The 13,034-nt window shown below is 49.7% G+C and overlaps 1 protein-coding gene across 1 annotated transcript in view; it reads right to left on the bottom strand.

Annotated features, from left to right (window-relative positions):
• LOC108637352 (basic proline-rich protein-like) overlaps positions 1 to 13,034 on the bottom strand; it is a 37,301-nt gene extending 24,267 nt beyond the window's left edge. Inside the window, exons 1-2 of the mRNA XM_018056858.1 lie at positions 12,951 to 13,034; positions 12,725 to 12,896 (exon numbers count right to left, since the gene is read on the bottom strand). Of these exons, the coding sequence (XP_017912347.1) occupies positions 12,725 to 12,896; positions 12,951 to 13,034 (256 nt within the window). The remainder of the gene's footprint in view (positions 1 to 12,724; positions 12,897 to 12,950) is intronic.

Genomic DNA, 13,034 nt, shown 5'->3' with positions numbered 1-13,034 from the left:
GAATATTAACTATAGTTCTTTATTTTGGTTATTTTATGTTTATTGGAGTGAAGCTGATTAACAAACAATGTTGTGATAGTTTCAGGTGAACCGTGAAGGGACTTGGTCACACACATACATGTATCCTTTCTCCCCCAAACTCCCCTTCCATCCAGGCTGCCGCATAACATTGAACAGATTAACTATAGTTCTTTTACAGCTGTCCATCCTGTACTTTCTATGTCCACTGTGTATCCCTAGTTTTTGATGATTTGTTTTGGTTTTTGTCTCCAACATTAAGGACTTTCTTTAGCCACCCTTTCATACTGAGAATGAGTAACTAAAATGAGATGGAGTTCTGTGTGTGAGTGTGGTGGTGGGTTTCCCTGCAGGTAATCAGACATCAAGCTGGTGCCCTGGGGTGGCCTAGAGGTGGTGGGAGGAGGCACTTCAGGGATTTTTCTTACTGTCGCTGCTTCCTGTCTGGTGCCTCAGCCCTGCTTACCACTGTGCTCCATGTCTGTACCTCTGGAGACTTTCTGAGTCAACTTCTCCAGAAAAAAGCCCCAGCTTCTGGAGGGCAGGGAGGAGTGGCCCATGGTGCAAGGGGCTGGCTCCCGGAAGTCACTTGGTCCCTCCTGCAGACTTCTCCACTTTCAGCGGCAGGCTTCATCCTGCCCACCCTGGGACTTGTCTCCAATCCTGGAAGCTTCTTGGTCCACATCCTCACCAACATTTGTTGTCTTTTGTGCTAAGAGCCGCCCTAACAGGTAGGAGGTGATAGCTCGTGGTGGTTTTGACTTGCACTTCCCTCACATGTCAGTGATGCTGAGCATCTTTTCTTCTGTTAAATTACTTCTTAGGATAACTTCCCAGGAGAGGACCAGCCACCATCTTCATGAGCTTTGTCCACTATCCCTCTTCTGGCCTGTAGCCATGCTTGTCTGAGGATGTGTCTACACCAACTTCTATTTTCAATTGGCTGCAACAGTGCTGTTTTGTCCCCAAGTGTCCTCTGTGCTCAGCACGGTGTCCCGGGACTGGGCCCAGGATGGGGCAAGGAAGAGCATGTGGGCTCACCTCTGGGGAAGGCTGGAACCCTGCAGGGAAAGGTGGGTTTCTTGACAAGTGGTGACATTGGCCTCGGGAAGACAGGGACAGGTTGTGGACCAGGGGAGGGGCCTCTGCACGATGTTTGGCCGTTGTACATTAATGGGGACATCTGTCACTGTGCTCACTGGGGAGAACTGTCTGCAGCCCCTGTGACAATATGCTCTGAGCCTCATAATCACTTGAAAAATTTCACGTTTGCAGAAGGTTCTTCTAGCGTTTGTTGAAAATCCCTCTATTTTATTACGGAAATCCCAGCAAATCCTTCAGCGAGGGGGGACTTTCTATTAACACACAGCTGTTAAGTGAAAATTAGAACAAACAAGAGAGAAACCAAACCAGACCCCAGATAATCACACACTGGCCTTTAGAGCTTTGAGTGGCGCTCTTCTGAAGGGAAGACAAGACAGAGACCACAGTCTTGACGGTGTGATGAGTCCCAGAGGCCTCTGGGTCCACACTTTCCCTTCCTGCCTCTGTCTTCCCTTCCCTGTCTCCTGCTTCCTCTTTTCCTCCCCAAAGGGAGATTTTTGTCCCATGCTTGCCTTTGGTCAGCACTGGGGACCCTGTGGGAAAAACCTACCCCCAAGCTCAGTCTCCCTCCCTTCCCGTGAGATACTCTCCACCCAGAGGCAGTAAAAAGTTTCAAATACAGGAAGCAGGTCATGCTCTCTTTGCTTTTCTGAAGTTTTTTCTTGGTTAATGTGTTGTAAACAGATATATTTTCTCCTTGCCACAGCAACTCTTTCCCATGGTTCGTCTTTTTTTAAAGGTAACTTTATGGAGGTAAAATTGAAGACCAGTAAGATCTATCCTTTTACTTGATGCTCTCTGGTGACCTAGATGGGAAGGAAATTTTAAAAAAGAGGTGTATGGCTGATTCACTTTGCTATACAGTAGAAACTAATACAACGTTGAAAAGCAACTAACTATACTCCAATAAAAAATTTTTTAAAAAGAGCCATCCTTTTTAGCATATAATCCATGAGTCTGGTCACGGACCCTCAGAAGCCTCGGAGGTTCATTGTTAGGAGTCCCGTGGCTCAGGAGGGTTTCCCAGAAGCAGAGCTGGAGGCAGGGCTTTGCTGAGGGAGGGGGCCCAGGAGGAAGGGCTGAGGAGGTGGGATGAGGCAGGGGAGGGGCTGGGTGGTACCACTGAGAGCCCTTCTGAGGGAAGGGGCCACCCTGGAGGACCCTTTGGTCAGCCAGTGGCCAGTCCTAGGGGAGGCTGGGACCCAGCCACTTCAGGGCAGGTGGTTCTGCCTCCCGGGTGGTTCTCCAGGGAAGGAGTCCCTGTGAGCTCATGGCCGTTGACATTCATGGCAGGGGGGAATGGCCACACCAGCCCAGAAGTCACCTGGGCAGGCACCTGGCATCCAGCTGAGAACCAGAGCATTCAACACACACACAAGCCATCTTGGGAACACCGTGCAGGAGGGAGGGCGCCCGCCCTTCACCTCCGACCTTCCTGTCGTGAGAAAGCTTGTAGAGGGAGCATGTGTGTCTTCTGCACATTTTGATGTCGGGGCAAAGTGGGGGGGCATGATCACCTTTACTTCTCACTGATCAACATTCTATCCACATGGAAAAAGAAGACATATGTTAGAAATAAGTTCCTAGTTTATATATTTTAAAACCACTCATCTAGGACTTCCCTGGCAGTCCAGTGGTAAAGGATCCGCCTGCCAGGGGACACAGTTTTGATCCCTGGTCTGGGAAGACTCCATATGCGGCAGGGCAGCTGGGCCTATGAGCCCCGACTACTGAAGCCCACACGCCCTGGAGTCTGTGCGCCACCAAAGAGAAGCCGCTGCAATGAGAAGCCTGTGCCCCACAACCAGAGAGAAGAGAAAGCCCAAGGCAGCAATGGAGAACTCAGCACAGCCAAAAATAAAGAAATCAATAAAAACAAAAACAAGACGTTCATCTAGGCTTATAGGGGAAATAGTTTCATTAACTTTTACCAAAAGGTTGTTGGGTGCTGAAAATCTATGAAATATAAAATATAGGCTTGGCCAAAAAGTCTGTTCAGGTTTTTCATAAGATGTCATGGAAAAACCCAAATGAACCAATTTCGCCAACTCTGTGTAAATCAAAACATATTTAAACTTAGGTACAAATATCAGGCTCTGTCACTGGTGGGGCCACTGTGGAGGCACTTAGAGGCGACTGTGGCCAGTGGTGCCTAAGCTAGGATTACAGCTCTCGGCCCCAGCAGAAACAGCTTCTGAAAGCATCACTGAAGAACCAGTTCCCTGTATTTGAGAAAACCGGCTTCATGTGAGTGGGATTAATTCCTCCCACTCACACCGGAGGGGCTGTGCTAAATCCGTCATAAAAGTAACTATAGAGTCAATTCCTATGTGTGTTTATGTATGTGTGTATCTGCCTCCTCATCCATCTGTCATGTCTTTTATTTTTAAGCACTTTAAGGTCACATATAAAATGGAAATTGATGGACTGTGTTAGTTTTTATCCGGAACTGCCAGGAACGTTTCTAAAATGTACATTTTCCAGCTTTACCTTGGTTTTACAGTTTTGTACCTGTAATAGACTTTTGTTCTCATAATAGACAAGAGGAAAAGCTTTTCGTCTTTAGCTTGGGGGGTTCCTTATGCAGGTAGGTTTCCCATCGATCCCCTCAAAGCTTCAGCTGGTCCACAAGGCTGGCGGTGGCCTGGCCTGGTCTGAGTAAGGAAGGGCCAGCTGTGCCCAGGGGCGGGGACTGGAGGAGGAGAGCCTGTAGGGGTTCCTGCGTGTTCAGCTGCATGCCTTCCTTTACCCCACCCTAGGTATCAGACTTGGTGTCACATTCCACAAGTCAGTACACTTGCCTTGTGCATAAATTGATTCAGGCTGGTTCTGACACTTGTAACCAGAGAGTCTTGAAAATTTTACCTGAAGGAGAACATTTGAGTTCCATTTCCAGCCACAACTTGTGAACTGATTAAATGGAAAACATCTCCTAGAAAGAAAACACAGCACACATCTTCATAGAGTCATAACTTCTCTCTCAACATTTGGGGGAATTTTCAAGGACCAAAAATGAGGGTGAGAACCAGGGGTGTGAGGAGAGCTGGAAGCCAGCTCTGTGGGCCTTGCCAGCTTCAGTAATTAGATTTTCCTTCTCTCTTTATTTTTAAAAATTGAGGAGAAAGTACAGAGAATTCCCATGTACATCCCTCTCCCCTGCCCCTAGGTGCCACCTATTACTAACAATTTGCATTTATTACAATTGATGAGCCAATGGTGGTACATTATTAAGTAAAGTCCACAGTTTCCATTTGACTTCCCAGGTGGCACTAGTAGTAAAGAACCCATCAGCCAGTGCAGGAGACTTTTTAAAGAGATACAGTTTGATCCCTGGGTTGGGAAGATCCCCTGGGTAGGAAATGGCAACCCACTCCAGTCTTCTTGCCTGGGAAATCCCATGGACAGAGGGGCCTGGCTGGCTACAGTCCACGGGGTCACAAAGAGTCAGACATGACTGAAGCATCTTAGCACGCATGCACATCGTTTACATTAGAGTTTGCTCTCTGTGTTGCATACTTTATAGATTTGGCAAATGCATAATGTCACCCATACACCATTACAGCAGAATTGGTTTACCACCTGGAAAATCCTCTGTGCTGTACCTCACCATCCTTTCCCCCACCCTCTGGAAACCACTGAAGTTCTTATGTCTCCAGAGTTTTGCCTTTCCCAGAATGTCATAGAGTAGGGGTCATGTCACTCTTGGACAGCACGTCGCCTTTTCAGACTGGCTGCTTTCACTGACAAGCATCTGAGTTTCCTTCATGTCCTCTTGTGGGCTGACAGTTCATTTCGTGTAAACACTGGATAGTGTTCTATCGTCTGGACGTGTGAGTCTTTGCTTACATATTCACCAGTTGAAGAGCCATCTTGGTTGCTTCCAGTTTGGGGCTATTAAGAAAAAAAGCGGCTATCATATTCATACATAGGTTTCTGTGAGGATGTAAATTATCAACTCAGTTGGGGAAATACCAAAGAGTATGATTGCTGGATTGTGCTTTAAGACTATGTTTAGCTGTATCAGAAACCACTAAGCTGTCCTCCAAAGTGACTGCGCCAGGTTGCATCCCTAACGGGTGAACAAGGATTCCTGCTGTTCACCCACAACTGGGCAGCAACTGCTGTTGTCAGCATTCGGGATTCAGTCTAACTGTGTAGGGGCATCTCATTGTTATATTAACCTGCAGTTCCCTAACAACATATGATGTTAACTATCATTTTCATAGGATCATTTGCCACCCATCTCTCTTCTTTGGTGAGGGGTCTGTGCAGATCTTCTGCCTGTTTCTAAATTGGGTCACTTGTTTCCTTTTTGTTGAGTATAAAGTGTTCTTTCTATAGTTTGGGTACAAGTCCTTCAAAGATATGCCTTTCAATCTGAGTGCCCCCTCCAAAAAAGAAAAAAAAAATTCATCTTTTGCAAACATTTTCTCTTAGTCTGCATCTTGTCTTCTCATTCTCTTAACAGTGTCTTTTGTAGAACAGACATTCTTAATTTTCATAAACTTCAACTTATTTTTCTCTCTCATTGAGAGTGTTTTTGTTAGTGTTGTTTCTAAAAACTCATTGCCAAACACAAAGTCACCCAGGTTTTCTCCCAGATCATTTCCAGGAAATTTTATAGTTTTGTGCTTTACATTTAAGTCTATGGTCCATCTTGAGATAATTTTGGGGTCAGGTGTAAGGTCTGTGTCTCGACTTTTTTTTTTTGCTTACAAATGTCCAATTATTATTCCAGTATCATTTGTTGAAAAGAGGATATGTGTTACAGGAGGGAATGGAAAACCCCCATCTCCCAAATGACAAGTATCTACAGAGCAAGAATCCAAGAGAACAAGTTGCACACTAGAAGGAAAGATCTTCTACAACTAAAGACGAAACGACAGAATCACAACGAGATGGGTAGAAGAGGCAGACACAGTACAGTCAAGACTCATTTTCCAAGCAGGCGACTAACAAACAGAAGGATAATCACAGTTGCCGAGGTACTCCCCCAGGAGGGAGGGATCTAAACCCCACATCAGGATCCCCAGCCCTGAGGTCCTGCACTGGGAAGACTGGCCTCCAGAACCTCCAGCTTTGCAAACCAGTGCGGCTTGTAAACGGGAGAAATGAAAGGCTGTAGGAAACAAAGCTTGGTGTTAAAGGGTACACACAAAATCCTATACACTTCAGGACCAAGTGTTAACATCTTACACAACCATGGTATGTTTATCAAGATGAAGAAATTAACACTGGCACATCACTATTAATTAACCTCACTCTCTATTTAGACTTCCCCATAGTGCTCTTTTTCTATTCTGGAACCCAAGCCAGAATACAACATTGAGGGGATTTTGTTTAATAGAAGGAAAAGACTTGGGTCTGTACGAGGCAGTGTAAGAGTAAATAAAAGTGAATAAAGGGGGAAGAGGCAGTTTTCTTACTCTCTCCTTCTGAAAGTGTCTATCTGGGAGACACAGTGGCTTGGGTCATTTTTCAAACCTTTTCAAAGTAGATAAGTCTCTCCAGGGACTAGAAAAACTCAATTTTAAAATGCAGACATTTCTGTTGAGTCCCGCTTGAAATTCGGAGTTGATGTAGCAGCATATTTTAAGGTGTAACCATTTGTTTTTCTGGAGATAAGGAAGCTTTACTATCCTTTTCAGAGGAGGTCAGTTAGCTAAACAAATAGCTGTCTTGATTCCCCCATGGACTTTGAGTCTCTATGCTGTATAAATTGTGTGGGATTTTATTCTGACTTTGTAGTCTCTTGCAAGCTACTTACTTGTGTTCTATTAGCTTGTCCCCCAGTGAATCAGTTATCTTTCTCTTTCTCTGTGTTGGTAGGATTTTTACTTCCCTAATATGAGACAACTAGAATCAGTTTCTCCCTTAGAAGCAGATATCCTTGAATAAAAATACTGTGGCAACTATGCCCACAAGCTTGATAACACAGATGAAATGGATCAATTTTTTGAAAGGCGCAACCTGCCAAAACTTCTGTGAGAAGAAATAAACAACCTGAATTGGCCTGTACCTGTCAAATAATTAAGTGGGCAATCCATATCCTTCCCCCCCCCCAAAAAAAAAGGAGCAGGCCCAAATGGGTTCACTGTGAACATTTAAAGAGGAATGGACACTAATTTTCTTCCATCTCTTTCGGAAGATAGAAGCAGAGGGAATACTCTTCCTAAATCATTCCCAGCATCTCCCTACTAACATAATGGTGGAGTCACAGTCGTAGTTCTGTTGCTCAGTCGTGTCCGACTCTGCGGCCCCATGGACTGCAGCACGCCGGGCCTCCCTGTCTATCACAAACTCCCAGAGTTTACTCAAACTCATGTCCGCTGAGTCGGTGACGCCATCCAACCATCTCATCCTCTGTCATCCCCTTTTCCTCCCTCCTTCAATCTTTCCCAGCATCAGGGTCTTTTCAAATGAGTCGGTTCTTCGCATCAGGTGGCCAAAGTATTGGAGTTTCAGCTTCAGCATCAGTCCTTCCAATGAATATTCAGGGTTGGTTTCCTTTAGGATGGACTGGTTGGATCTCCTTACAGTCCAAGAGACTCTCCAAAACCACAATTCAAAAGCATCAATTCTTTGGCACTCAGCTTTCTTTATAGTCCAGCTCTCACATCCATACATGACTACTGGAAAAACCATAGCTTTGACCTGATGGACCTTTATTGGCAAAGTAATGTCTCTGCTTTTTAATATGCTGTCTAGGTTTGTCATAGCTTTTCTTCCAAGGAGTAAGCATCTTTTAATTTCGCGGCTGCAGTCACTATCTGCAGTGATTTTGGAGCCCCCCAAAATAGTCTGTCACTGTTTCCACTGTTTCCCCATCTATTTGCCATGAAGTGATGGAGGAGGAGTAATACTAAAAAGGATAAAATCTGATAATTTCTCCCAACAAAGGAAATGCAGGGGACCTGGGGCCGAGAACTCACAGTGGGCAGCCGGGAGGCAAGGAGTGGCCCTCGGATCGAGGGCCAGAGGACCAGGAGCAGGGAGCGCTGGGAGGGCTCTGTCGGTTGGGCAATTGAAAGCCTGGCCTGTAACCGCGCTTGAGGAACGCTGTGTCCCAGAGATCTTTCCTCTGAACAGACGCATCTCTGTCGCGCTGAGGAAGCGGTTCAGCTAACGCCGGTGCCCCCACGGAGGACTGTTTGGACTTTCAGTCGTGCCTTCTCCCTTCCCACTCCCTCCTCCGCTCTTAGTAAAGATCGCACGTCTGGGGCAGTGAGTGCGGTTCTGCACTCGAACCCGCTCCCCACAGCGCAGCCTCGGCCTCCGCTGGTGGAGACCCCGCGCGAACCAAACACAGTCCCGGGGAGGCGGCCCGCGCACACATCTCCACACCTCCGCTGGAAGCCCTGAGCCACACAGCCTTGTACAGAGGCAGAAGGCAGGCATCAAGCGCACAGCCCAGCCCTGCGAGTGGAGGGCCGGTGGCCGGCTGGACTGCGGTTTTGAAGTGTGTGTGTGGGTCCTTCCGGCCCCTCCAGCCTTAGGGGTACTCAGTCCGTCTTTTTCAGACTCGGCCCTGGCAGTGGGGGAGGGGATGGGGCAGGGGCAGGGGAGAGGACCGGAGGGGAGGAGTACTTAGGATGCGCCCGGGGGGCTGGGGGGGGGGCGGCAGGCAGAAGCGGGGGCCCCCCAAGCTCTCATCCACTCTCAGCGGATTCCTTTCCTCTGAAAATCTAGGCGGTGCGCTGAGTATCCTGCCCACAGGCGCCAGGAAGGCCCTGGTTTTGTGGAGTTTACCAGCTGAAACTCCAATACTTTGGCCACCTGATGCGAAGAACTGATTCATTGGAAAAGACCCGGATGCTGGGAAAGACTGAAGGCAGGAGGAGAAGGGGACGACAGAGGATGAGATGGTTGGATGGCATCACTGACTCAATGGACATGAGTCTGAGTAAATTCCAGGAGTTGGTGGTGGACAGAGAGGCCTGGCGTGCTGCGATTCATGGGGTCGCAAAGAGTCAGGACACGACTGAGCAACTGAACCAAAGTGGATGGACTGTCCAGGAGTGGGTCCCCTCCCCCGCAAAGCAGACCCCGAGACAGGGACTGGGTGAACTAGTTCGTCTGGAAGGTAAAAGGAGACAGCCCTGATGATGGGCAGGACACAGAGAAGGCTCTGATACTGGGTGGGGTTTGCGGGTCCTCTCCTGAGCAGGCCCTTGGGGCAACTCTGCGGAGCCCACTGCAGCCCCAGGGGACAAGGATGCTGGGGTATTTGCTCACAAACTCCCAAACACCCATGGAGAGTGGCTGCTGGGGGCTTACCTCCCCAGGCCCCCAGGCCTGGCTGCTGCACTCCTAGGGCGTATGAACATCGTCAAGCACGGGGGTAGGTTGATGGGAAACCAGCAGACAGTGCCAGCTTGGGGATCTCATAAAGGGGCCAGGTAAAGTGCAGCAAACCAGCAAAGGAGTGATTACAGTTGTGGGGAGTGCCTTTGAGGGAGCAGGCGGGAGCGAGTGCAGTGGAGGAAGGAGGACCTCCTTCTGGTGGGACACGCTGTGTCCAACGGGGCACTTGCAGCCCCACCTCCCTGGGAGAATCCTTCCCACCCTGGCCAAGAGTGACTGCATGTGAGTCAGGATGGTAATTGTGTGTTCAGTCACTGACAACGGGCTAACAACACACTGTTTACTATTGGACAGGTTTCTCAGCTGCCGGTAGATGACCGAATGCTGGACACCGGAAAGTCACCCACAGCTCCCACCTGCCCTTAGTGACCTCTCCCCGTAACCTTTTGGCTGACATGGCCGATGTCATGCCTCCCCTGCCCCATGTCCAAGGAACACACCTGTTTCCATCTGCTGGACCCTATCCCCCTGCAGAGGCCACACAGACGTTTCTGGATGTTGGGTGCTGTGTTGTCTCCTGAGTTCTACCGACCTGGGATTCCTGGGGGAGCAGATGGGACTTAAGGAGTGTGGCCATGAACTGTTTTGAGGGGCTGAAGTGAGGGAGGAGCTAAGGAGGTGGGGATGAAGAGGAAAGAGGACAGACATGGGAGGAGTCAGGGCAGAGAGAAGGAAAATACAGTTCTAGGGGGCCAAAGAGTTACCGGGTTCCCTACCTAGGGTTTCCCTGTTAATCTCAGGACCTAAAGAGAAGGGCTGGAGCATGGGCACCAGAGCCTCCTGCAGAAACCTGCCTGGCTCTGTCAGCTTGATCCCTGGGGCAGCGACTCCCCTGGGAGGTGTGTGGCCCTCCACTGCCTAGTCCCTGGGCCCTCCGGGAAGGGGACGTGGGAGGTTAGTGGTTGATGAAATCACATGGTGGCCTTGGGGCTGTGTGATGCTTTGCTCTCAGAAGTCTTCCCAGGGTTCCCCCTAGTCCTTCAGTCCACACAACCCCAGCCCTCTCTGAGGTCACATGGGTTCACATAATGATTGGCAGGTGAGGGAGTTTCAGAAACCAGGGGAGAAAAAAGGTGTTTACTTCATACCTCTCTTCGAAAATAAATCAAAGGTAGCCATGAAGAATGGATTGAAAGTGTGTGTCTGGAAGGGACAAGAGCCTTTGAAAATGATGTCCTAAATGCATATTTGATGATACACAAAGTCGTGATCTATGTTAAATAATAAGGCACATTATAAGTGAATTAACAGATGAGGGAAAAAAGAAATCTGCCTCGAGCCCATGGCACCAGGCACTGACAGCACCTGGAGCAATGCAAGATTGAGGGCTTCACAGGACATTAAAGACAAGTCCAATGCTAAAGCTCAGACAAATGTAGGGAACCCCTGACATTGTCATGTCCCCCATCGTGACTTAGCTGCTTCCAGTGTGACAGGTTTGCGTCCGGACCTCTCTACTCCCTGCCAGCCTCATTACAGCTCTGCCCTAGTTTTCTCAACCAGTTTTCTCAAGCCAGGGAGCGCAGAGTAGCCACTGGGCACTCACTGCTGCTGCTGTACAAAACCCAGACTGGGCTCTGAGCCCCTGGACAAGCGTTTATCTGGGAGGAGACTTCAGACAACACCAGTAGGGGAGTGTGACAGTGAGATGGAGCGGGTCTCTAGAAGTGGAGCTACAAACCTGACCTGGATGCATGAGCTTAATGGAGGGAGGTAGAAGTCAGTAGTGAGGGGGCCAGAGAGGAGGGAAAGGGTGGACATGGATGAACACTTGGGTCCAGTTAAGCCTTGGCCTGACCTGTGAGTGGAGAGGGGTTTGAAGCAGAGATAGCTCTGCAGAGTCGTTCCTCTGAGAGCAAGGGGGCAGCCTTGTACCACTATCATTTCAGTCAATCAACCGCTGTGTACGTGGGTGTGCCTGTGGGTGGTGTGGCTCGGATTAGAGGATTTTGTCAGCAGAGGGTGGTTCTCCTGACTAGGGGCAAGAGCCTGCACTGGAGTGCGGTGTGGGGCGGGGGACTGGGTGGTGTGGGGTGGGGGAGGTTCAAGAGCTCTGGAAAGGGGCAACCACAGCACTTAGGAAGAAAGCAATTTAGGATGTGATAGTTAGTGATAAGGGGTTCCCAGGTAGCTCAGTGGGTAAAGAATCTGCCTGCAACGCAGGAAATGCAGGCAGACTCCCGTTTCATGTCTGGATGGGAAAGATCCCCTGGAGAAGGACATGACGACCCATTCCAACAGTCTTGCCTGGAGAATTCCAGGGACAAAGCCAAGCGGACTATAGTCCACGTGGTCGCAAAGAGTCGGACACGACCGAAGTGACTGACCATGCACAATTAGTGATAACTGGCACAGACTCAGCTGGGGGCTTCTGGGAGGCCTGAGTTATCCCACCGAACACCTGGGGTGGTGTTTATACTCTGACTCCTGCTGTCGTTGGTCCTGGACTTCTCAGGGCATGTCCAAGGCAATACCCCTTGGTATTTCTGGCCAGCAGACTCTGAAGACCAGAGAAAGCCCACAGGCAAAGATGTGGGGCCTGGGCACTAGAGGAACTGCAGGCTGCCGGCAGAATGGTCAGGGCACAGATGTGAAGAGGGCCAAACAGCCTCGACTACAACGGCCATTAAAGGCGACCAAAAAAAAAAAAGAAAAAAAAAAAAAAAAACACCCGCCAAGAAGAAGGAGGAGACAGAGGCAGGAGGAAAATTTAGAGGAGCAGAGCCCTAGGACATCTTGGTGTAGATACAGAGATGCTCTTTATTCCCGCAGTGCGAATCCCTCTCTTAGCGCAGCTGGGCTTTATACTAGCAGCCTGTAAGGGGGCGGCTCCCCAAAGCCTGAGACTGGTTTCCCTGAGCCACTTACATCCGGGCCAGCCTCTCGGCCTGGTGTGGGCAAGAGCCCAGACGCCTCCAGGCAGGCGGAGAGAGGGAAGTAGAGCGCACTTTGGTGGTTGGCCACAGACAGCGGCTGGAAACCTTCCCTGGAAAATAATGAGCGGAGAAACCTTTACTGATTAGTTAAATCCTAGATAATCCTGGTTGATGAAGGCAGACCCGGACCCCTTAACGGATTTAGGGTTTCAAAAACCGACTTGGGGGGGTGACCCAGGCGGGGACGATGGAGCGGGCTCCGCTCTGTCCGCAGATTCGTCTATGTTGGGAGGGGGCTGGGAGGCGCTTCCCTTCCATCGTTTCCCAGTGCTGTCGCCAAACATTATTTGAACTCGAGGCACCCGCCAGGGAGCCGGGGGACAGTGCAATGTGGGTGGGCTCAGGGCCGGCTCGCTCCCTCCACGTCTCCTGAAACACTGGGCGCGCTTCCCTCACTGCGTCGACTTTGGGCGGAGCGCTAGACGCGATCCCCAGGGGCTGCGGCCCTAGCAGACCCACGATCCCACGCAACGCCTGCGGTGGGAGTAGGGGCGCAGATTAGCGTGGCGGGGTGGCGACGATCCTCACACGAGAGAGGGCAGTGAGATTGTCCGCCCTCGCAGCCACCATGCGGCGGAAAGGGAGGCGCTCAGGGCTCAGCTCTCTCTCCAT

Source organism: Capra hircus, chromosome 13, assembly GCF_001704415.2.
Source record: "Capra hircus breed San Clemente chromosome 13, ASM170441v1, whole genome shotgun sequence".
NCBI lineage: Eukaryota > Metazoa > Chordata > Mammalia > Artiodactyla > Bovidae > Capra > Capra hircus.
Note: the sequence above shows the minus strand (reverse complement) of the source record. Positions and strands in the feature narration are given on the sequence as shown.